Source organism: Bubalus kerabau, chromosome 13 (genome assembly GCF_029407905.1).
Source record: "Bubalus kerabau isolate K-KA32 ecotype Philippines breed swamp buffalo chromosome 13, PCC_UOA_SB_1v2, whole genome shotgun sequence".
In the NCBI taxonomy this organism is placed as follows: Eukaryota; Metazoa; Chordata; class Mammalia; order Artiodactyla; family Bovidae; genus Bubalus; species Bubalus kerabau.
Genome location: NC_073636.1, coordinates 55,763,339 through 55,789,187, shown reverse-complemented (window position 1 = coordinate 55,789,187; position 25,849 = coordinate 55,763,339). Strand labels below are relative to the sequence as shown.

At 53.2% G+C, this 25,849-nt stretch overlaps 1 protein-coding gene across 2 annotated transcripts in view; it reads left to right on the top strand.

The window, feature by feature from the left end:
• The window catches only part of CDH4 (cadherin 4), a 480,503-nt gene that overhangs the window by 414,180 nt on the left and 40,474 nt on the right, over nucleotides 1-25,849 (top strand). For both annotated transcript variants that reach the window (XM_055544529.1, XM_055544530.1), the window contains exons 5-6: nucleotides 7,894-8,049; nucleotides 12,570-12,714. In XM_055544529.1, the coding sequence (XP_055400504.1) occupies nucleotides 7,894-8,049; nucleotides 12,570-12,714 (301 nt within the window). The remainder of the gene's footprint in view (nucleotides 1-7,893; nucleotides 8,050-12,569; nucleotides 12,715-25,849) is intronic.

Sequence of the window (25,849 nt, the reverse complement as noted above, 5' to 3'; positions counted from 1 at the left end):
AGTGGGGGTGGGCCTCCCCTCCTCCTTGGTGCCTGGGGAGGGGTGGTCAAGTCTCTCCTGACTCTCCCTCCTGCTCTTCTCCCACTCCACAATTCCCTGCTGTTTCTTCACCATCAGACAGTAGGCACAGGACTGGCTGGACCTTCTCCCTCCCACCCAGGATCTAGAACCCTGCCACGCCGGACACCCCCTCAGGCTCCCCTCCCCACCTTTCCCTCTGCACCCAGTGCCTCCTCCCTCCAGGCTCAGAGAAGACATTTCCCCTCCAGGAAGAGGGCCCCCCACCCACTTTGGTTTCCCAAAGCCCCTGGCTGTGACCCTGGCCGTCGGTTTGCCCGTCTGCCCCCACCCCCCGAGCAGCATGTCCTTGTTTCATTTCTTCGGTCGGTGATTTCTGTGTGCGTAGTGCTAGGCCTGTACCTGCCATCCTTGGGGTCAGGCAGGGTGTCTGTGTTCCCATGGCCCAGGAGGATGTGGGGCAGCCTTAGTGCTCGGCTGCAGGGGACGGGGAGAAGGAGATGGGAGACAGGGAGTCATCCCTGCAAAGCAGACAAGAGGACAGACACAGAACCTGAGAAAATGCAGATTCTCTGTCAGCGTGAGAATCCAGGAGTCCCAGCGTCAAGAGCTGGCATGAGGACCAGTGAGGCCACGAAAGCTGAAATGCGTTTAGGTGTAATCATGTTCTTACCTCTGGACTCTCATGAGAGTCAGATTTTAAAAGAAATTGCCTCTCCTGGCCAGCTGCAGTCACGGCCAAGTTCAGATTGGCCTGCTTCAAATCCGAGGTAGGTGGGGAACGAAGCATCTGTGGTCACGATTCAGGGCTTTTCACTCTGCTGCTGCCGGCAACTCGAAACTCCCACCAGGTAAAGAAAATGAGAGCTTGCAATCTGCTTTCCTGGGAAGATCCCTGGGTTTAATATCACACGAAGAGAAAGAGCTAAAACACTTCACCAAAGAATTACATCCTCGTGGAAGATCCTGATCCTAAGGATTTTGAGAGCATCTTTTAAAACACAGAGACGGGGTCAGGGAGGCCTTATTAGTGGCAAAGCCATTAAGCTGCAGAATAACCTCGCCTTCCAAGAGGTTTAGAGCAGAAAGGTGGGGACATCCAGTCATGTGCATGCATGTACACACACGTGTGTATCGGTGTATGTATGTGTACTTATGCATGTGTCATTTGTGCATATGTTTGGGTGTGTTACTCTATCTGTGTGTGCCTGTCCAGGAATCACATACCACAGTAGACAAAACCACACAATTCTAACTGGACTTTCTCAAAGATTCCCTCTGCCCTCAAGTCCTTCCAGAGTCTCTCACAGACCCTGTTGTCTCCCCATTTCATAATTGTCACCTTATAATTCTGCACTGACTGGCTGTCACTTTTTAAATCTAATCCCTCTGGTCCATGAGACTTCCCAGGTGGTGCTAGTGGTAAAGAATCCACCTGCCAATGCAGGAGCCTCAGGAGATGTGGGTTCAATCCCTGGGTTGGGAAGATACCTTGGAGGAGGAAATGGCAACCCACTCCAGTATTCTTGCCTGGGAAACTCCATGGACAGAAGAGCCTGGCATGCTTCAGTCCGGGGGGCCACAAAGAGTAGGACACAACTGAGCACCTGAGCTCACATGCAGTCTGGTGCATGAACCATGTGAGGCCAGGACCATGTCCGTCCAGCGCAGGGGGGCCTGGCGCACAGCACAGGCCGTCTGGGCCGAGTGACGACGTTGTTGAAACAACTGGGGTGGGGAGTGCCCAGCCAACAATGAGGGTCCCAGGGATAACAGGTTCCTTCCCTTCCTGGGACGAGATTTTCTCTGCATCCATAGGACTCTCCACTCCTTCAGTTCTTGGGATAAACCTCCAAGGCCTTTGTAATTCACAAGACCACACAGGGTGACTTTTCTCCAGTTTCAAGTTCATCTGAAATTAGGAAAATACCCCCTCCTTGGGGGAGATTCTGCCGGAATCCTGCCATCCAGGCAGCCTTTCCGGGGGATGGAGCCGGCCCTGGAACGAGGTCCCTGGGTGAGCACAATGGCCAGGCACCATACGTTATTTTAATGTAGACATCACTTTAAACTAACCTTTTACCATCTGTTCTGTCCTTTCATAACAAATGCAAAACAGCATGATTCTCGATGGCGTCATAAAACCAGGACGGGTGATGGAAAAGCCGTCTCCACTCTTTATTCACGGCCCTGCCGGACGCCGCTGGGATGTTTTTCTCATTTTCCAGCCACAAATCAAGGAGAAACCGCTCTCACCTGATCTGATGAATTCATTCACACAGTATTTCTTTTTAACACGGTAAACTATGGGAGAATTGAGGGCATCCTGAGAGCCCCGGACGCACTCAACGTGTATTTCAGGAGGCGCCGCTGATCGGCACCTGGAGAATTAAGGGAATGTGGCCTGATGGTCAGGATGTAATGAGATTCCTTTGCTAAAAATCAAAATCTTTAAATATGTGGTGGGTTCTTTTCAGCAGTTTCATAATTAAATTTCCCCGTGAAGGATGGGCAGTCCGACCGGGAGGGTGCAGGCCGGCGGTGTCTCTGCAGGACCGTAGGGGCTCACACGCCCCTCTCTTCATCCAGTTCAGCTCAACCACTGTCCTCGGGGGCCCTCCTGTGTACCCCACATCCTCTTCTCTTAAGCTAAACTCAAAGCAAGCCTGTGAATTCACCAGACTTTCTAGAATCTTCCAGGCTCCTGGGAGGAAGAACTGGTTTGCGTTTCTGCCCAGTTTCTCAGTTCCCTTCTGCCCTCAGTAGATCAGGCGCAGGTGCCTCCCTGACCCCAGATCTGGAGATGAGGGAGCTCGGCCAGGGAGGAACCTCTTTCTACAAACCGACTTCAGGGAATGGAGCCGAGTCGAAACTCCTCCCCGCTCAGTGCCTCGGACAGGGCTGGTCAGATGTGGTTCTGCCTGAAGGACCATCCCTGGTGGACAGAGAGGGGGTGTGTGATGCCGACAGGCCAGAGCCTCGTGTCCGGGACGCACAGCACTGGGAGCCAAGGAGCTGGCAGAAGGCGGGCAGCCAAGACCTCTCATCTCTCTCCAGCAGGAGGTGGGGCAGCACTGATTGAGTGAGGGGAGCCCCTTGGAGTCTGGGGGTACAGACAGGCGTCCAGCTAGACCATGGTCAGTGCTCCTGCTTAGGGCAGACAAGGGGCAGGAGAGCCTGACCTGATGAGAGGGAGGAGGAGCCCAGAAAGCCATAGTGAAGACATTCCTCACAGACTTCGAGGACCCATGTGTGCCCAAGTGTGCACAAGCCTGTATGTGCGTGCGTGCCCATATGCGTGCATACCGTATGTGTGTGCGGCCCGTATGTACATGCCCATGTGTACACATGTCTGTTCCTCTCCCGGAGGCCCTGATCAACACCCAAGCAGCCCAGGTCACTGACGCCTGTGTGACGAGGCGTCACCTCCTTCTTGCTGACTGTTCCTGACATTTTCTATTCCCCGTCCTCCAGTGTATCAGGTAGGAAGCCACCATCGTGGTCAGGGTGGCCAGAGTCCCTACCCCCATGCTGTTGCCCTGGTGGGGTCGCCTCCGATACGTAAACAGTCACTGCCGGCTTAGGAAAGTGGTTCTCTATTAAGCCGAATTTTCTCAGAAGCAGAGTTTTCTGGGGGATGGCCTGTGCTGACAGTCCAAATTCAGTTAGGAAGGATGTTCATTATCAAATCTCTGAGACACCTCCATGGAGACCATCCTGTGGTGGTTGTCAAGCTACAGAGATCAGCTGCCCAAGAAAAAGCGGTCCTTCATTTCTGAGCTAAATCCTACTAGGCGTGTTGGGGAGGAAAAGCCAGCTTCCCTCCCCTTTGTGAGCTCCTGGCTGAGACCCCTGTAATAAAAGATAAACAAGAGGAGAAAAAACAAGTTTGTTAACATGCGTGCCTCGTGTACACGTCGGGGAGACCCAGGGAAAAATAAGCAGCTCCCCAAGATGCCTTAGAATTCAGGTTTAAGAGGAAGTGAAAGTGAAAGTGTTAGTCACTCAGTGGTGTCCAACTCTTTGTGACCCCATAGACTATAGCCCACCAGGCTCCTCTGTCCTTGGAATTCTCCAGGCAAGAATCCAGGAGCGGGTAGCCATTCCCTTCTCCAGGGAATGTTCCCAACCCAGAGAAAGGGGGAGACGAAGTGACTTGTAGGAAAGACGATGGCCCTCGGAGGAGAGCTGGGAGGTGTGGTCATGTGACAGGTCTGCCCTTCTCCAGGCCCCCTTCCAGGACTAGTGGCAATGATGCTCCTCGATGGATAATCCCCTCTCCGGGGAGGGGGGCTGTGACACCTGAGCCCCTCTGAGGCTCTTCTCCAGGTAGATGAGGGAACTCAGAGAGAAAGCCCCTCCTGCAGCTGCTGGTTCTCAAGTGCCGGCAGCAGAAACGTCACTACACCCAGCAGCACATGGTAGGGCCTCGCGCTAACCCTCATCCCTGCCTTTGACGCTCCCCCAAGCAGTTTCCAGGCTTGCAAGCCGGGCTGGCAGGCTGCTCCATCTCCCTAAACCCATCTCTCAGTCCTGAGAGGAGGTCCATTCAGTAAACAGTTGTCTCATTTCAGGGGGCGGGGTTGCGGGCAGGCTTCAAGGCAGGCGCACCATCAGGTTACGATAGGAGGCATCTCTACGAAAGCCAAAGAAAACTAGTTACTGGTTAGACCAGACCTGTTTCCGAGCCCTGGGGTGGGAGGCAGCCAGTCGAGAATATTTCTGGATGGCGCGCTCACAGCATCTTTGTGGTCTGGATGCCTCTCGTGGGATCGTGTTTTGTCTGGGGAATCGTGTTTTGTTTTGAGTGGTCATTGGCATGGCAGCAGGCATCCAGGCTGTCTGTGTGTGAGCTGTTTCAGGTGCTTCCCTGAAGTTCATTCCCACTCATCCAGCCTTAGTTTGCAGGGCTTTGGGGAAAGGGTAGCTTTGCTTTTAGTGTTTCCCAGTTGGCTCAGCGGGTAAAGAATCTGCCTACCAATGCAGGAGACTTGGGTTCGATCCCTGGGTTGGGAAGATCTCCTGGAGGAGGAAATAACAGCCCACTCCAGTAGTCTTGCCTGGGAAATCCCACAGACAGAGGAGCCTGGTGGGCTACAGTCCATGGGGTCGAAAAGAGTCGGACACGATGGAGCGACTGAGCGCAGCAGCACAGTTCTTAGTGATTCCAAGTCAGAAGGGCAGGAGGATATTGGAAGCATTGGTCTGGAACCATGTAGCCAGATATTTGAGGAAACTAGAAGTTAAATCCAGTCCACTTACAGGTAAGAGCTGTAACAGTTACAGGTAAAAAATAAAACCTCAAAGACCACAAACAGGACTAGAATCTCAAGACACAGAGTTCTACCGAAACCTAATTTTTCTCTCTATGATCATCCCCGTTTCTAAGATAATCAGATAATCATGGTAAAACCAATTTGTTTGCAAAGGAAGTCTGGTCTCATTTGACGTGACTCTTGGGAGGTTGCTGGGCGGTAGCTCCTAGCCAGGACTCTCTCTGGTCACCCTGGCCCCTCTGCTCAGCTGATGAAGGCGGCTCTGGTGGGTTGACCCCACCCGCTGGTGTCTCCATGCTGACCGTCACACCTCCGCTGGCCTGGGGGAGTGCTCTGCAGTTACCTTACTTTGTGGTCTTAGGAGAATGGTACCAGGGAGGATTTGCAAAGCCAGGGCGGGTGTTTTTTCTATATGTCCTCTTCTATGGAAGACTTTAAACACCTCCTAGGTGAGCTCCCCTGACCCTCCAGCCCTTTGCCGAGGAATTTCCTGAAGAATTAGCAGTCTCTTCACGTTTGTTCTTCCTTCAGCCAACTGTGAAATTTTATATTTTCTCAAAAAATAACCCGTTCATCAGGATTTTCAACTTGGCTCGCATAAAATATAAAGAATAAAATAGATTTCTTAAGTCTTTTTTTTCCCTCTTAAGCTTGCCAAAGGTACATCTATTTCTTATGAATTTTTTTCCCCCAGAGTACAGCTCTTGCATCTATTTATCAATCCTTCCAACTTTTCTGTTTTCAGATTCAGAAATTTCTGCATTCGTCTTAATTACCCGGGTGTTCACCATATCCTGCTTTGTCATTCCTTTCCTTCTGGATATAAATGCTCAGTTCATTCACTGTAATTCTGTTTTAATGATGAAAATATTTGATTCAGTCTCTGGCCAAATTCCTTGGGTTTCGCTGTTTCATTGTCATTACTATTTTTAAATCACCTCTAAATGCAGTTTTGATTCTTAACCTGTGGTTACTTCAGAATGTTTTCTAAAATATCTCTTTAAAAATCATCTTTAAATTTTAATTGTATTATTCTGGTAAAAAGTCCTTGTCAATTTTGCTTTGTGGAATTTTTCTGAGGTTTTTGTTGTGGTCCATTTTTTTGTAAAATGTTGCCATGGTCCCCTGGGCTTTGATTTTTAAAAGTTGTCTTTTCTAAAGGTGTATTCAGAGTTTATGCTAATCTTAATTTGGCCCCATCAGCTATTCCTTTCACGCCCCGGTGGCTTATTTACAACCTCTCACCATCGGAGAAGCTTGTTGTCTTACACGATATCCTGCCCGTCAGCTGCCCCTTGCGTGCCCAGGACCTCTGCTTCACCTGAACGAAAGACGTGCTCCTTGTGTGCAATTCTGCAGGTGTCCTTGCCATCTCCTATAGTCGTGCATTTATCTAACGATCTGGTCAAAAGTGAGGTGCTGTCTGCATAGTCCGCCCCCAACCCACGTAAAGCACAGAATTGTGCATTTTTTTCTCTGTTCTTTCCGTTTCTTCACCCAACTCTCAGGCTTTGCTAGCTTACTTTAGATGTGGGACCCAGATCACTATTACTGGGGGCTTCCCCGGTAGCTCAGACAGTAAAGAGTCTGTCCGCAATGCAGAAGGCCCAGATTTGATCCCTGGGTCGGGAAGATCCCCTGGAGGAGGGAATCGCTACCCACTCCAGGATTCTTGGGCTTCCCTGGTGGCTCAGCAGTAAAGAGTCTGTTCGCAATGAAGGAGACCCGGGTTCAATCCTTGGGTTGAGAATATCCCCTGGAGGAGGGAATGGCAACCCACTCCAGTCTTCTTGCCTGGAGAATCCCATGGACAGAGGAGCCTGGCGGGCTACAGTCCATGTGGCCACAAAGAGTCAGACATGACTGAGTGACTATCATTTTCACTTTTCACCATTATTAAGTTGTTGTTTTCCACAATATAAAGTTTCCGTAAACACTGTTTGTGCCTGTACTCAGCTCTGTAACCATGTTGACAACATCTTTCAGGGCTGTGTTTCTGTGTTCAGATGCTGGTAGGGGGTGCATTTCCGAGGCAAGCCCTGTTCTTGAGGTCTTTGCTATGACCCCCCTCTCAGGGCAGGTCTGGAGGACCAGAGCAGGAACAGGGGACATTTTCTGTGTCTTTGCACATCCAAACATGTCCGCTGCCTTTCTGCACAGATGATCGCTCGGGGGCACAAGTGTCTTGGGCCCTGACCTTTTCCCTAAAAACCCCATGCAGTAAGCTGTGTCCTCACCCCCGTCTTTCCAGAGGTTTGACGTGAGGGCCATTTGTGCCAGGTCCTCAGCCATTTCAGACCATCACTCAGGCTCTACCGTGGGCATCTTCACCTCTGCCGAGCTCCCTGCCAAGCTCCTTTCCTCTTGGAATACTGTGTCCCCTCCTCCCTGTCATCTGGTGGGCTCACCGGACATGTAGTGCAGGCTCTCAGTGAACCCCTGGCCTCACCTGCCCTTCTGGTCCCCAGAGTGGACCAAGCGCTGGCTGTGGCCTCACATGTCCCTGGGAGAGACGTCATGTGAGGCCATCCAGCGGGATGAGCTTAAGGTCTGGGTAAGAAGCCTGACCTTCCCCTGCCCCGTCTGCTCCCCCTTCCAGATCCGGTCCGACAAGGACAACGACATCCCCATCCGATACAGCATCACAGGCGTGGGCGCCGACCAGCCCCCCATGGAGGTCTTCAGCATCGACTCCATGTCCGGCCGGATGTACGTCACGCGGCCCATGGACCGGGAGGAGCGAGCCTCCTACCACGTGAGTGTCCCTGGACTCAGGCTCCTAAGGGTGGGGGGTTGGAGGGGAGTGCAAACCCAAGTCCATATCAGAAAAGCCCACCTGCCTGCGGGGTGCCTCCCCGGGCTGTGCAATTCACAGAGCAGATGGGCCGAGAATGTGCTCTGGTAACGTGTCCCTGGTGATGCCTGGAGGGTCTGGGACACACTGGGGGCCCACTGGTCAGAAGCCGTGGACCCACGTGACCTGCTGGGAGTTCTGCTGGGGACGGGGTTGTGCAGCTGCTGTGTCACTGCCACCTCTCCAGTTCCGGACGCGCATCCCCAGCCCCTCCGCCCCTTCCTCTGAGAGCAGAAAGGCAGCTCTGAGCGAGCGTTGCTACTTTCATGGGGAGCTGCCAGTGGAGAGGGAAAAACCATGAGAAAGTGAAGGCTGCAAGGCTCAATTAAATGGACCGTCCACCACTTTCCACTTGGCCTCCTGACCTGGCGGCACACAATTGGCCCTAGAGCTCGGTGGGCGCACGGCTCTCACGCCGCCCGCCCTGGCGTCCGACCCACTTTGGGCTCTGCCTCCTCGTTGTGGGATGAGCGTTTGCACCTGCGGGAGGCGGGGGCTGGAGCCAGACCTGGGGGGCAGGGGTGGGCAGCCCCACCCAGCAGCTGAGACCTGCGGCCTTAACCCCTCCAACCTCCATGCTCTCCTGCAAAGGGGAAACAATCAGGCTGCCTCAGCGTGTGTTCTGAGGACTCAGGGTGACATCCCTGCAGTGTTCAGGACAGAGCCCAGCACGTGGTAAGGCTGCCTCTGTGGCTACAGCCAGGGCGTCGGAACTCCCAGCTCCCGGGTTGTGTTCACAAAGACCTTCAGGTGAGGGGACGCACTCACAGCCTCCACCCTGTGTCATCTATGGACCGGCACTGACCTCACTTGGCTTCAGCCTGCAGTGCCAGATGTGAACCCTGAGAAGGGAGGCTCCACGCGGGCAGGCTTGTCCATACTGCATCCCCTGGTGGAGAACAGAGCCCACCACTGGGGGCGGGTAGGCCCCTCTGAGTCACAGGCTTTGCTCTCTTTAACTGCTCAGCTCCTAGCCCAGGATGGCTGCAGAATTTCTGAGTCCAGCACAAGATGAAATGGGGGCCCCTCTGAGCTTACTACAAGTTTTACGATGGTGATGGCTGAGAGTTAAACCATACACAGACCCTTCTGTGTACAAGGCCCGAATGACTATGAGGGTCACACACTTGCCTCCTGTGAAGTGGGACGGACAGGAGGCTAAAGCTGGAGGACTTGTGGGTCTCATCCCGGGGCCGTCTGTGCCTGCCCAGCCCCTTCTGCACCTCGGTGCAAATGGCTCAGAACCACACCCGAGTGTCACTGTGCACTCTGAAGACCCCCCAGCCCTGGGCACCCCAAGAGCACCTCGATTCCAAGAGCGCCACACACCCTCTCCCTGCACTGCCAAACCAGACCCTGGGAAGGCAGGAGCCACGTTTGGGAAAAGGAGACCCACTTGGCTGTGGACTGAGAGATAGCTCCCCAATTCCTCACCTGCCATGGGCCAGAGAATCACTTTGATTTTAGAGTCCATGATTTTAGTGGGGCTCTGATGTTAGTTACCTCTGTCCACCCAGATAGTCTCCGTGCCACTAAAGTCAACCCCCGACATGATGTGACTCAATTGTGGGGTGATCCCTGTAACCTTCCCACCTGGAACCTGCACCTCACATCCCAGAGTCCTCTCTGCTCCCCCAATGGGTGCCGTTTAATCGTGTCCTGAGTCCCACCGTCATCATGGCTGTTGAGGGGGTGGGGCAGCATCTCCCACCTGAGAGGGAGTTGACAGACCGTGGACACAGGTCACTGGACGTGGCTGCACGAAGCCTGTGATCACGAGACAGACGAGCATCACTGCTCTGTGAGGCGATTCCCCAGAAGGTGCCTTCACGGCTTCCTCAGGAAGCCTTGCTGTTGGGGCCAGGGGCGGTCAACTTGGGCAGGATCTTCCTGAGCCTCCTTTGCCCTGCCTCTGAACAGAGATCTGACAGACCCATCTCATGGTTCTTATGAACAGTGAGGTGAGCCAGCGCCTGTGGAGGTCTCGGGGCACTCCCAGCCAGAGCCAGCGCAGGGCTGATGGAAGACAACAGGATCCCGCACACGGCAGGCACACACAGCGCATCGCAGGAGATTTACTCTGTCCAAGACACCCAGATTTGCAAGTCTCAGGACATTCCTTATTGCCAAGTCACAAAGCATTTCTTGTCTCCAACGCCAAGACAGACCCCCAGCCCCAAGCCTGCAGCTGTATGTCCAGCCTGAGAGATGGAGGGGAGGGGTGGGTGGGCTCTTAGAGATTTCCAACAGAATCTATCAAATGTTGTTTTAAGCTTTTGGAGGGGGATGAGAAGACCCTGCCAGCCACTTTCCACTTGGTCTGCTCCTGCTGCTAAAGATAGTGGCCCAACCAGGGTGTCACTTTAGTTAGAAGATAATAACTTTAATTTTAGCTCAGAATTACTTTTTTCAAAGCCTCCTCAACCTTTGGCTCGGCGCCTTATTGCCTGGCCGCGTCTGACAAGATGAAGGATGGCCCAGCTGCCCGTGGGAGGATCCCCTGGAGGAGGGCACAGCAACCCACTCCAGTATTCATGGGCTTCCCTGGTGGCTCAGACAGTAAAGAATCTGCCTGCAACGTGGGAGACCTGGGTTCAATCCCTGGGTTGGGAAGATCCCCTGGAGGAGGGCATGGCAACCCACTCCAGTATTCTTGCCTGGAGAATCCCCATGGACAGAGGAGCCTGGTGGGCTACAGTCCATGGGGTCACAGAGAGTCAGACACAACTGAAGCAACTTAGCAACACACACTGGCCGCCCACGGGAGGACTTCCACAGCAGGGAGGTGCAAACTGGGCTCCAGGAGCGGGGGCCTGATGGCGGGGGGTGTTGGGGGGCAGTTGGCTGGGAGAAACAACCGCACAGCACCCCATCCTGAGATGTTTAAACATGACACTTCAAGCTGATCTGTCTTGAAGGGGGCAGCTGCATGGCTCTGCAGGCTGCACCCCCAGGAACCTGAGCTCGCGTGTCTCCTTGTGATGACGTGGATCTTCTCCTCCATGAAGCCCGCCTTGAGCTCCCCCGAAACACATGGTTTCAAGGGGAAAATTCTACATAGGGCTGTCAGCCAAGGCTGCGGAGAGGTCAAGGCCCCTCCTGCAGTCATGGATGGCACCCTCCCCTCCCCCAAGGCTGGCAGATCCGCTGGGGATGCAGGGCACCAAGGGGATTGCCTGATGACTGGGCGGGGCCCCCAGCTCAGAGACCCCTCCTGCTGGAGGCTCCTCTGGGCACCCTTGACTTGGCGCTGTCTTGGCATGAGGACCCTGTAGTCCAGTGTGTTTGGTTTCGGGGGTGACATGGTTTCCACAGAGAGATGAGGGCACGGCTGTGTGACAGTCACAGTGTTGGTCTGGAGAGACAGGTCGGTCCCTTCCACCTCCAAGTGTGGTTTTCCTGTCTAGTCTCAGGGCCCCGTGGCCCCACTCCAGCCCGCTCTGCTGCCCATGGGGCTCAGCCACTCTGCATCCGCCATGCTTGCTGTCCTCTGGGCCCCTCAGCCAGGGCTCAGCTCCAGCATCAGCTCCTCCGAGAGGCCTGCCTGGCCTCCTCCCCACCCCATGGGCCACCGCAGCCACATGTCTCCTCAGGGGCCATCTCCTGCATGAGAAGCCCCAGGGCAGCCCCGGATCCCATGGAGCCATGGACTAGGGCGCAGCCGGTGCTGCCACAGGTGGGCCCTCAATGGATATTGATTGAGTGAATGAATTAATGAGTGAGTGAATGAATAAAAGATAAAAATCCAAAATCGAAGAGGGGCGTCTGAGCAGCCCCTGTGGGCCCTTCAGCCCAAGTTGGGGTACCTACCCTTTGTACCTTGAGTTGTTCCCAGATGGAGCTCCCTGGAGCCCCTTCCCCATCAGAGAGGGGCCTTCCACCCCAGGGCCTCTGGACCCATTTCCTCTCTGCTGTCCCAAGAAAGATAAGCCAGGGTGTGACTGGCCAACAGGGTAGACTCGAAGTGGATGCCCCAGTTCAAGGACCCGCTGTGTCTCCTCTCTGGGTCTCCCCCAGGCCTGGCCTCCTGGCAGCAAGGGGCCTAAGCCCCCACCCCGTTAGCACACATGGCCTTCCTGCAGCTGCTCTAGGTAGACATGAGTCCTCAGCATCAGTGGTGCATGGATGGATATCAGCGTGGACCCTCGGGTCAGCCTCCAGGTCCCATGGTCACCCTGTTTCACCCTCCCAGGACACCTCCCATTTCCACAGATGAGAGAACCCAGGCTCATGACGTATCCCAAGCCCACCCCACACTCCCCAGGCTGCCCCTTGAGGGGTCCCTGAACTGCTCTGTTGCCCCACCCCAGGGCTGTAGGTCACAGGAGATCTGTTCTTGGTGGTTCACAAGGCTTCAGGTCAGGCACATCCCCACTGGGGGCAGCTGCTGGCCCTGACAGCATGTGTTGCTTTCTTTCTAGCTCCGAGCACATGCTGTGGACATGAACGGCAACAAGGTGGAGAACCCCATCGACTTGTACATCTACGTCATTGACATGAACGACAACCGCCCCGAGTTCCTCAACCAGGTGTACAACGGCTCCGTGGATGAAGGCTCCAAGCCAGGTGAGCCCTGAGCCCCGAGGGAGGGACATTCCCAAGGAGGGACACGCAGCTCCCGCCGCCATGATGACACCTGGGACTCATCGCCTATGAGTTTATTTTAGCACCCACTGCATGCCCTAGGGAGTGGGCATCCCTGCTCCACATACCTCACAGTCCAGGGCAGGCACAGACAGAGGGGCTGAAACAAGGTAGCAGAGCCCCTGCAGTGACGATTTGGCTCAAGAGACCCCTGGGCGCTGAGTCATGGGGATGGCTGTAGATTAGAGAAGGCTCCTCTGCAGAGGTGACCTGTGGGCCAGGAGCTGACTGGAAGCAGTACTCAGACGGGCAGGGAGGGAGTCTGGTGGCAGAGAGAGCATGTGCAAAGGTCCTGGGGCTGGTCAGGGAGGAGGCTGGCCATCTGAGGCCTTCTGGGCACATTTGGGCACAGCAGGAAGCACCTGAGAAGGCTGACTCCCTCAGCCTGAAGAAGTGAGCTGTGTGGCTGAGGCCCTTGGTCCCCCTCAAAGCTGACCTAAGAGCTGACCCGTCTTCCCAAGGACTCCTGTCCAGCATAAATGATAACGACCGCTTTACAACGTCTGGTCTCTGGATCCCATAATGACCAAGAAGTGGGCGCCTCCCTCCCACTTCAGCTCAGACAAGACTCAAGGCCTGAGGAGGTGGAGCAAGCAGTCCCAACCCCTCGGTGTGGACATGGGCGCTAATCCCCAGCGGATGCGGGCACAACAGCTCAGAGATCCCCCAGCATCACCTGGGAACGTGTTATAAATGCATAGCTAGTGGCCACCCGCTGATTCAGACTCTGCAGGTGGGGCCCCGAGGAAGCAGCCAAGCTCCAAGTAACTCCGCACTTGCTAAGGTTTAAGAAACCCAGCCCCACACTGTCTCCTGATTTGGGGGAGGGTGGGGGGCAGTTGTCCTCAGGACAACTACTCAGCTTGGGGCAGGCAGGGGCAGGGGGCAGTGTGGAGCTGAGCCAAGCACTACTGCTGAGGCCCCTGCTAAGGGCTGCTGGAAGCTGCCACTAAAATTAGGACTCAGGTAACATTTGAAATTGAGAGAAACTAAGGGTCATTTTGAAAAATTCATGAGTGATGCCCCATGCAATACTGGGAACATACGCACAGTAAAGGTGTTGCCTGTCATCTGAACATCACAGAGGCTGCCCCTCCCCAGCCCCGGTGGATGCCCATCCTGGGAAGACTTCCCGGGCCTCTGAGGAGGGGTCAGCAGGCGTCCAGCATGCGGAGGGACAGGAAAGCAAACATTTATCATCTCTTCTCCCTGGAGGCAACTGTCACAGCTCCGTCTCCAGGGGCTGCTGCTTCCATAAGGTGAAGTGCATTTACAACTGATTGTCCTCAGAATCCGAAGGCATGGGCCAGCCCAATGTCAGCAAAGGGAAAGCAATGTGACGCAGTTTCTGCAGAAACCTCAGGTGGCTGGGCCCTGCAGGCCCCTGAGGGGCAGGTGGGTGGCCAAATTAGCTACAAACAACCAAAGAAAGAAAATAAGGACTGCTGACAGCCAGCTCTTTATGGAGCAGAGTGGAGAGTGGCTGTCGGGCTTGGTGGGTTGTGGGGGGACTTTCTTGTTAACGGAAGCAGCAAGTCCTCTCTCCCCAAGACCCAGGACACTTTGTGAAGGTGCCTCAAATCAAGCCTCCCACATCTTATTTTCAAACAAATCAATGAGACAGTTTTCCCAAACGCATGACTGCCTTTACTCATTAGGATAACAAAAACAACAAACTGCTTCATCTTCCCCTCGAAATCCTGATAAGCCTTTAAGCCAGGACATTCGAGCATCCTCGGATCGCAGGACATGGCCCGGGAGGGCTGAAGGCTGGCCCTTTATTCCCTGGGCACTCAACACCTTTCTGTTTGCACTAAATGTTGGGTGACTTTCGGAGCCCCTGGGTGCCCTCAGCTCCATTTCTGGTCCTGGACAACCATCAGAGGGGACCAGAGATGTGACCTCTTTGCGCAAAGCCAGGATGGAGCTGCACGGTGCCTCGTTGGGCTTAGCTTGACGCCCTGGTCCAGGGCGAGGAGGCCATGTCCAGACAGAGCAGGGCCCACCTCCTCGATGCAGGAGGCTCCCCAGGATATGGAAGCAGTCTCTATAAGTCCTTTGCTCACCCCAGTAAATTACAATAATAGAAGGTTTTACACAGTGCTTTGTGGGATAAGGAAAAACTACCGCCAGAAATTAGTCATTATTCTCTGGAATGATAGGCTAATGAAGGGTTTCAGACACATGTTCTAATGGAAAACAAGTGAAAAGATATATTCAGTATTGACTCAGCCGGGTAGGAGTCAGCTAAGGTCTGGGAAGTTGCGGTGGGGACATCAGCCAGCCGCTGGGGGCCAGATCCCAGGTTACCCCACATCCTCCCTGACCCCCAGGCCCCTCCATGTCATGAAGCCCTCTCTGGCTTTGCTGAGTCGCAGGGGCCTCACACACAATTCTGGTTCATACAGCTGTTCAGTTCAGTTCAGTCACTCAGTCATGTCCAACTCTTTGCAACCCCATGGACTGCAGCATGCTGGGCTTCCCTATCCATCACCAACTCCCGGAGCTTACTCAAACTCGTGTCCATAGAGTCAGTGATGCCATCCAACCATCTCACCCTCTGTGGTCCCCTTTTCCTCCCGCCTTCAATCTTTCCCAGCATCAGGGTCTTTTCCAATGAGTCAGTTCTTCACATCACGTGGCTAAAGTATTGGAGTTTCAGCTTCAACATCAGTCCTTCCGATGAATATTCAGGACTGCTTTCCTTTAGGATGGACTGGTTGGATCTCCTTGCAGTCCTAGGGACTCTTAAGAGTCTTCTCCAACACCACAGTTCAAAAACATCAATTCTTTGGCGCTCAGCTTTCTTTATAGTCCAACTCTCACATCTAGCTGAGCAGCTGAATTTCTCGTTGTATTTCATATAAATGGCCACGTGGGGGCAGTGGTTGCCGTGCTGAGTCCCCACCCGGGTGGGGCCGCAGCAGCAGTCACTCCCCATGCCTGGGACCTTCGGGCCCCTCCTGATCATGGTCCCAAATCCTGGCGGGAACTGGCCAGGGGCCGCCAAGAGCTGGGAGACTGCATGCGAAGCTGCAGATGAGAAGGGGAGACACGTCCGCTGGCCGCCCTCTGAATGTCGCGCCACTGGAGCTTTGCTTGGGTGCGTGCCCCGCCGCTTCCAGGCACACACCCCACCTCTGCCTTTGCAAACTCTGCCCTTTTGCAGAGCCCACCTTTATGTCCTCCTGTTCTGTGTCCCCCACATCTTCTGGGCCCACCCCTGGAGGGGACCATCTCATGCCTCCAGGCAGAAGCTGCACCTGCAGGAGTGGCCGCACAGTGCACAGAGGCGAGCGGGTTCACCGGCTCCGTGCACTCCCGCTGTCAGGACACGTGGGCACTGGATGTACATCCCTGTCCAGCAAAACCGGTCTTAAGGAAGCAGTCTTTTCCATCAAATCCTCTTTCCCTAGCTTTGAAATTGACCCCGTGCTTGTGAGTTCAGATTAATAATAATTATAAAAAATTATGTCTGTAATATGGATATTTTCCATAAAGAAATAGAATTTCATTTATTTCAAGTGCACCAGAAAGTGGAACCAAAATTAGAGTTTCCCAGAAAAAGGTTCAACTGAGATGCGACAAGAAGAAACCCAAGAGGACTGTGACCTGGTGCTTACTGAGGCCTGGGGTAACAGAGGCATCTCTGGCCCTGGGTGGGCAGGAAGCAGGAAGGCCGGGCTTTGGGCAACCTTGACCCTCCTAGGCAAGCACCGCTCCAAGCAACTCTTCAATGTGCTTCCTGATAGGGTCTCATTGGAAGAAATGTCTTTTTAAGATATCTTTTTATTTTGACATGATTGTAGACGCACATGCAGTTGTAAGAAGTAATACAGAGACATCCCACAGACCCTTCCCCTGACTTCCCCCAGTGGTAACATCTCACAGATGCAGGGTCACACCAGGGTGTAACATTGGTGCAAGCCCTGGCTCAGACTTCAGCACGCGGGTGTATGTGAGTGCATGTGTGTCCATGCAGTTTATCATGTGTGCAGATTCGCATGACCTCCATGGTCAAGACAGTAACATTTAAGGCTAACACCCATCTCCCCGCTCACCAATCCATCTGCCCACCGTCCCTACCCTGGCAACCATTGACCTGCTCTCCATATCTGTGATTTTGTCATTTTAAGACTTTCGTATAATTGTGACCATAGCAGTATGTTACCTCTGAGTGTGCTCTCACTCAGTTGTGTCTGACTTTTGTGACCCCATGGACTGTAGACTGCCAGGCCCCTCTGTCCATGGGATTCTCCAGGCAAGAATACTGGAGTGGGTTGCCATACCCTCCTCCAAGGGATCTTCCTGCCCTGGGGATCAAACTCATGTCTCTCGCATCTCCTGCATTGGCAGGCAGATTCTTTAAGGAAATCAGTCCTGAATGTTCATTGGAAGGACTGATGCTGAAGCTGAAACTCCAATACTTCGGCCACCTGATGCAAAAAACTGACTTATTTGAAAAGACCCTGATGCTGGGAAAGATTGAGGGTAGGAGGAGAAGGGGACGACAATGGATGAGATGGTTGGATGGCATCATCAACTCAATGGACATGGGTTTGGGTGGACTCCGGGAGTTGGTGATGGACAGGGAGGCCTGGTGTGCTGCGGTTCATGGGGTCGCAAAGAGCCAGACACGACTGAGTGACTGAACTGATCTGAGCACCACCTGGGAAGCCCATGTTACCTTTGGGGGCTGGGTTTTTCCATTCAGTATAATTCTCTGGATATTCAGGCAAATTGTGTGTCCACTCCAGGAGTTGATGATGGACAGGGAGGCCTGGCATGCTACGATTCATGGGGTCGCAAAGAATCAGACACGACTGAACGACTAAACTGAACTGAACTGAACTGAAGCTCATTTCTTTTCATTGCTGAGTAGTCCGCAGTGTGGAGTCCCTACCCTCATTCACCCTTTGAAGGGCGTTCTGGTTGTCCCAGTTTGGGACAGTAATGAAGCTGCCAAGAACTTTCACTCCCATGTGGACTTTCATGTGAATTTTCATTTTCTCGGGGACAAATGCCTGAGGACTCAATCACTGGGTGGTATGGGCACCAGGAAGTGCCACACACTCTTCTGATCTCCTGTCCCACCGTCTGAGTGGCCTGGCTTCTCCGTGTCCTCACCGCATTTGGTGGTCATCATGCCGTGTTAGCTGTTCTGATAGGTGCGCAGTGCTACCTCACTGTGGTTTCTATTTCTCTTTCCCTGATGCTAACTGTGGTGGAGATCCCGTCCTGTGCTTGCCATCTGCATCTCCTCCTTGCTGAGACGTCTCTTCATGTCTTGTGTCCATCTTCTAATTAGTTGCTTTTTTAATCACTGAGTTTTGAGAATTGTTTATTTGAGATGCAAGCCCTTTGCCAGATGTGTGGTCTGCAGATAATTTCTCCTACTTTGGCACTCATGTTTTTCATGCTCTTCAGGGGGTCTTTTGGGAGCAAGAGTTTTTCATTTTGATGAAGTTCAATTTTTCACTCTCCTTTGATGGATTGGACTTGGGTATTGAGAACTCTTCCCAAACCCTGGGTCCTGACTATGTTCTAGGCTTCATTCTAAAGGTTTTAAGTTTCACATTTTATTTTTCGTCCTTGGTCCATTCCAAGTTAATTTCTTTTTTCTTAATGTTTCAAATTTGTTCATCTATTAACCAAGAAAGGCACTTCCCCCCCCCCTCCATTATATTCACATTTCAGGGATGCTATAGACTGTTCAAATTCACTTTTGGACATTGAGTTAATTTCTGTGTGATTTTTATAGAAGGCGTGAGACTTAGTCTGGTTCATTTTTTGCTTATGGATGCCCAGATGCTCCTGCACTGTTTGTTGGAAAGGCTTTCTGTATTTCATTGAATTGCTTGTGTACCTTTGTCAAAAATCAGTTGGCTTGTTTATGGGTTTGCTCTGTGTTCTCTGCTCCCATCCACTGATCTGCCAGCCCCTTGCTCCCTGGATGTCGGTAGCTCCATAGGAAACCTTGAATGGAGCAGAGGTAAAGGCTGTTTCAGACTCCAGCTACCCCTTGTCCTCACGGGGTGGGACTGTGCCCTTGGCAGGTGACATCGTGTGGCACTCAGCCACTCATCTTAGACTCCCAGTGGCCAGCTGTGGCCAGCATGGCGAGGCCTCGGCCGGCCACTCGTTCTGTCTCATCATTAAATGGAGGTGATTGTACCACCGACCTTGGGGAATCAGCTGAAGGCGTCCACCTGAGGCAGCTGACACCTGTGCTATTGTTAATGGTGTAATTACTATTAACGGGTATTAACTTATTACTATTGTTAAATGTTCTTACTCAAAATATCGGTTCATTTTCCCAACTCTGGTAGCAAGTTACATTGTCAGATGGAATCTCAGATTGAACCATAAATCTCGCTTAAAACCAGCTGTCCTCTACATTACGTTCCTGTGTCCCTCAGGTCACCTGATGGCCGAGCTAGACCTCAGACGTTCTGAATTATCACAAACTCCCCATTGGCCACGGCTGAATGAGGGGCTCGGCCAGCCAGAGCCAAGCTGAGGCCTGGTCCCAGAGCTGATGGGAGGATTGGGCCCAGGTGCTCCTCCAGGCCCTGCCCCCTTCAGGAGGATGCGCAGGAGAGGGAAGGGGAGGGGCCCTCCTGGGTGAGGCCACAGCTGGGCCTTGGCCAGTGGGCCGCAGCAGAGGGCGTTCAAGAGGAGAAACTGATGGGACCCCTGTAAGCCCCAGCTTCCAGCCGAGCAGGCTTCCCCATCGGGCCCCTATTCACCCCTCCGACCCCAGTCCTGTTCCCAGAGTTGCATAGGGTTGGGGGGGTGGCACTGCAGAGCAGAGGCTGAGACCCTGGGAGGCCCTCGGCCAGGCCAACTGTTTTCTTCACCAGAAGCAAGCGCTCTCCTGCACCTCCGGGTGCCCCTCCAGGGTGCAGGAGCATCTTTAAAAGGTCAAGTTCAGCTCCTTGGAACTTGGCCTCTTTGACAAGAAGGACAGATTAAAAACCTCTGGGGCCCCTGACCTGCAGCTTCTGAGCCCAACCACTTTCCAGGCTCGTGAACCTGGCCAGGGGAGGCCCCACGTCTCTGCTGGAGGCCTCAGGCTCCCCCACAGTGGGCTCACCTCCCACTGATGCTCTGACTACGCGGCCATCATGGAAAGAGCACTGACTGGGCCGCTGGGGGCTGGGCACCATGTTAGGGCCTCCAGACAGGAAACCTGCTGAATCGTGTACAGCCCTGTGACAGGCACTGTGGACAGGAGGGAACAGAGGCGAAGAGCAGGTAAGAAGAGACACAGCGGGAGCACGCGTCACCGAACCAAACTCCCTGGTGCGGCGCTGCCAGTCCACCCACACGGGGTGTGGTTGTGGTGAAGGAACGTGTGTTTACTGAAACGGCTCCAAACCAGGACAGGCGGCTCGTGCTCAAAAGATCCAAACCCTTCTTGCAGGGGGTGGAGGTGTGGGGGGCGAGCGGGGGTGTGATGATTAGCTCATGCACAATTCTCTATTTGGTGGGGTCGCGGGGGTTAATATTATCAACTCTTAGGCGCCTGTAGGTCGGACCACACATGCTCAGAACTCATGGTCATCAAGTAGTTAATGTGCTCCACGGGGTGGTGGTCTCAGCCTTTGTTAACCCACCCATGAGACCAGCATCAGATGCTGTTATCAGGGTATTTCAGAGAGGAGCTGGTGCAGAGGACATGCAGCCGGGGGGCTAGTGTGGGGGCGGGGCCAGTAGGGGGAAGTAGGGGCAGAGGCCCCGGAGTGTCCTGCTTCGGTTCAGGTGGGGACAAGAGTTAAACCAGGTGATCTGGCTCGTGAGCTGCAGTTCTAACCATGGAGCTAAACTGCCTCCCCTCCCCAGCCTGGGTCAGGAATAACGATGGACGATGGACGCAAGTCTCAGAAAACCCAGCTGAAACAAGTGGCGTTTTAGATGAGCGCATGAAGCCGGCAGGCTCCCCATCTCTGTGCCCTTTGCCTCCCTGATTTCTCACCACGAGGTCACAACATGGCTGCTGTACCTCCAAGCGTCACATACACTATCAGGGGAGAAGTGTTAGGGAACCATCCCTCTGGAAAAGCACACACAAAAGCTGTGTGTGAGGTGCCCCTTCTCCAGGGTGGGAAAGCATGAACTCCACTTCCAGGAAGCCCATTGTCCAGTTGAGGAACCAAAAGACAGGTGTGCTAGGTAGGGGCCTACAGATGGTATATGATGCACATGTGGGCAAAGGCCATTAGGATGGGAGGAGTCTTTCCTGCCCCAGGGCCTCTGCACGGGCTGCGCACGCAGCCTGGCCAGCCTCCCCCTGACTGCTAGCACACTGGCTCCTCCTCGCTTCTCCAGAGCTGTCTTCCCCACCGCTCTCACCAGCAGGCCCTCCCTGCACACAGATGCCTCTGGTCGTATCACTACTGCATCCTCTCAGTTTGTTGTCATCACTGCTTTTCCCCTTTGCAGGGCAGAGACCCTGTCTGTTCCATCACTTCCTCCATCACCATCATGTGCCTGAGCAAGGGTGGGATTCAGTGACAGCTCAGCCTGAGCCACGGGCCAGCTCGGGGGTGGGGACCGCACCTCCGTGCCCAGGCCCCCACCTCCCTGGAGCTCCGAGGGTGCACAGCAGTTCTGTGAAGGCCTCCTGGAGGGTCCACACCTGTGCAGAGGGAGGCGGCCAGGCCTGCAGTGTGCCCCAGTGGCCAGCAGTGTCTGATGCTATGTGCCTCAACCCCTGGTCAGGTTTATCCTGCTGACCCTCCAGTCTCACACTTACTGCCACCCTGCCCAGCCCCCACTTTTCAGGAAACAAGCTCACAGGGCTCAGGACAGACCTCACAGCTCCATCCTCATAGCTGGACCCCCCCCTTCCCCTCTGCACCAGCTGGGGGTCCATGTCCTTACAACAGCCCTTCCCTCTGGAAATCAGAGTCGCCGTGTGCTCTCCTGCCTGGAGGCAACCAGACGGGTTTCATGGCGTCTCTCGAGCCTCCCAAGAAAAGATGCCTCCGTATTGATTATTTTTACTAAAAAAAAAAAGCTCTAATTGGAATCTCTGCTTTTCCTAACCCCTTGTAACTGCATGAGGGCCTATATTATAAATTTTGAAATTAATGTCACTTTAAAATATTAAATAGCAGAGAAATCTACATGCTGCAAATGAAGTCAAAGAAACCTTCATCGATATAATGCAGTTTTTGCTTAAATAGATTATTCTATTAGTCGGCCCTGTTTATTTATTTATTTTATTTCTGTGCCGGTGGAAGTCCCCCTGAGACTAATGCCACGGACTATTGCACAGATGGCACCAGATACTTGAAAGTCATCCGAATATTAAGAATTTAAATCTTTAGCCTCAGTGATTTGAGCAGAAAGCCAATTATGGGGCTGAATTAGTTTTCAAATTAAACTGCGATTTAAGGCTTGTGAAATTAATCCTTTAAGGCGCATGGCAGCGTTTGTACATGAACTCCTCGCAAGAACCCAACCTCTGTCTTCTCCCCCTTTTCCTGCTGGCCCGATTAATAAAGAGATGTCCAGCATCTCAGGCAGCAGACGGCATGCCCTCTTAGATGAAAATGCAGAGTGATGTTCAGTTTCCTTTGTTAAGATGAAGTCAGGCCTTTCCACTGGGGAGGGAGGGAGACCCAAGGAGAAAGCCACAGAAGGTGATTTCCTCCTGGATCTCACAGCCCAGCTGGTGGGGAGAGGCTTAACTCCCAGGTTACAACAGAGGCTGCTGCAGTGAGCAGGCCCAGCAGAGCGCACAGCCGGGTACCACGGTCAAATCACTGCCTCCCATGGGTGGCCCAGGCTGCCTCGGCAGGTGCACCATGACATTGGGGCTACTGGGTGCTTATGGCTGCCCGTGGACCAGACCTGCCCCACTGGAGAAGGATCAGGCTTAGCCGGGGAGGACAGGTCACGCCTTCCCAGGCACTGGGGGCCAGCCCTGCTCACACCCCAAGGTGCTATGTAGCCGCTGAACACTTGCTGGAGGGTTTAGGAAGGGGCGCCCTCGAGTGTGAGGAGAGTGAGACATGGGTCAGGGGCAGAGATAGGGTGCCGCCCAGGTAAAGGCCTGGCCCCCAAGTCAGGAACCATCTCTGAGTGCCCACTGGGGGTGGCGCTGGGGCTGGGACGAGTGCCCGGAGCACAAGCAGAGGCCGTCTCCCCCAGGCAGCTCTCCAGGTTTCAGAAAGAAGCTCCTTACACCTCTGCCCCACCCTCTTCTTCTAGGAAGGAAGTGAAAATAACCCTGAGGCCTAGATCAGTTCCAGGGCCCCGAACACTTATATTTCGTCTGGGTTTGTTGCCATGGCAACCCTGCCCTTGGCCTTTGGGCTCAGGGCACTTGGGCACGCCTGGGTCACCTGACCACAGAGCAGTGACCATGGACCCGCCAGGTTTTCAGAATCTGTTTTGAAGGAAACCAAATTGTGATTAAGGCTGAAAAAAAGTCCCATCAGTTTTCCTTTTTTAAAATAACATTTTACCTTCTGATCATCAAGTGATAATCTTTGGAGGAAACTTGGGAGATATAGAGAAAATCACAAAGAAAAAAACGCCTTCTCCCATCTTGCCTGCCATGCAGATTGCTGTAAGCACGTCTGTCAAAGATTCCCCTCTGGTCTCCTCTCTGCATGAACACATTGTTATATTAAAGAACGCAGTTTAGAAACGATTGTTCTCAATTTTGCTGTATATCATGAACATTTCAAGTGTCATGAAATATTCTGGCTTTAAATGATTTCCATTGTGGGAACATACCACAGTTTATTCAGCCAGTTGTCAGACTTTCAGCATCAATTACTTATTTTTTTTAATTTATTTATTTTTGGCTGTGCTGGGTCTTCACCACTTTGCACGGGCTTTCTCTAGTTGCAGCAAGCAGGGGCTACTCATCATGGTGTGCGGGTTTCTCACTGCGGTGGATCAGCAGGGGCTGCTCATCGTGGTGGTGTGCGGGTTTCTCACTGCGGTGGATTCTCTTTTTGCAGAGCACGGGCTCTAGGGCATCCGGGCTCAGTATTTGCAGCTGGTGGGCTCTAGAACAGCAGCCTTCAGCAACGGCCTTAGTTGCTTGGCAGCATGTGGAATCTTCCCAACCAGGGATAGAATCCTTGCCCCCTGCATTGGCAGGCAGACTCTTTACCATTAAGCCACCAGGGAAGTTCTCAATTACTTATTAATTGTGCTCCTTGTTTGCACTGCTAGGTGTGAGCTTCACAGGTCAGGGACATTTTTCTACTTTTATTTGAGACCATTGTTGATGCACACGCACTTGTACAACAGAAGACACACTGAGCCCGCATCCACCTTCCCTGACAGTATGTGGAAATAAAGACTGGCAGATGGGAACCTGCAGAGGCTGTGTGTTCAGAGCACGGGGTGGGGTCGGGGGGGGGCGTCAACAGCCACCATCACAGGCAGACTAGAAGGCGTGCAGAGGGGCTTGGGCATGCCCCAGTGAGGGCTGGGGGACTGGCAGTAGGGGCCTAGTGTGGGGCATCCTATGTGGTTGACTAAGGGTGCATTTTGACTTTTCTGGCAGATTTGGGTTTTGTTTTTATTTGGCTGCATCAGACCTTAATTGCGGCACATGGGCTCTAGAACACGGGCTCAGTAGTTGTGGCACACGAGCTTAGTTAACCTGCAGCATGTGGGATCTTGGCTCCTGTGTTCCCTGCATTCCAAGGCAGATTCTCACCCACTGGACCACCAGGCAAGTTCCTGGCTGATTTGTTCTTAATCTGCCTCTGATGACTCAGTTATCAGAATCTCCCCTGGTCTGGTCCTGGTCAGTTCTTTCGCTGTTTTCAGACAGGTTTTGTCTTCCTATGTGCCTGGTTCATCATGGGCAGAGCCCTGCGTGTGAACAGTTGCCGTGGTGACTTGAGGCTGTGTGAGATGGTACCTGTCTCTGTAGAGGATGTGCTTTTGCTCCTGCTGGGGACGCTGGTAACCTAAGTCACCTTAACTAGAGCTGTGCTCCTGCGAGGCCATCTCTTTCCCATTCACCCTCACCCCTGGAGGTGCACTGCCCTTCCAGATCAGCCCAAAGACTCAAGCGTTTTCCAGGTGCTCCCCGACACACACCCACGGCAAGCCCTAAACTCAGTGTTTTCACCCCATTCCCATCAGTCTGCTGAAAGACCCATGTACCTCTTTGGCTGTCAGAAGCCAATTTGGAATCAGCAAACATCTCGAGAGGAAAGACAGCCCCGGGCCTGGGCTCCCCTTTCCAGCCAGCACCCCCCAAGTCTGTGCCGCTGGTGTCTCTCTGCCCTGAATGAGATGCTCTTATTGCATGTGAAGTCCAGCTTCTCTTGTTTTCCTCGGGAGGAAGATTGGTTTAAAATAAACATTGTCCACCATTTGTTAAAAACAGGACTTCCTGGATTTCTTTTAAATACTGAATGCCTCTGGGGAAATTCTACTGATAATTAAATTCATTAAAATTGGGTTTACACACAATTCTTTGCGAATAGCCATTGCATGAAGCTAGGTGGGTGCGTTTGATGGACTTTCTTCCTATGGCTTTCAAAACACAGGAGTTCTGTATGTTTCCCCTAGAAGACAGTCGATAAAGACATGTGGAATGAAGGAATGAACATCCTAGTGGGTGCGCAGCATCTTGGTCTGACTGCAGCCAATTCCCTCTGAAATCCAGTGAATGAGTTCTTGTCCTCCCTGCCACCCTCGCCCCCGCCCCCCCACTACTTCCAGCTGTGTGCAGCCTGTTATCTGCATGTCTTTTGTTTTGTTTAATGATATATTTTTTAAGATTGATTTCCTTTTTTTATTTTTTGACTGTGGTGGGTCTTCAGAGTTGTACATCAGCTTTCTCTCATTGTGGCAAGTGGGGGCTACTCATCATTGTGGTGCCCAGGCTTCTAAGGTGGTGGCTTCTCTTGTTGCCGAGCACAGGCTCTAGGCACACAGGCTTCAGCAGTTGGAATGTGTGGGCTCAGTAGTTGTGGCTCTCAGGCTTAGTTGCCCTCAGTCATGTGGGATCTTCTGGACCAGGGATTGAACCGGTGTCCCCAGCCCTGCATTGCAAGGTGGATTCCTA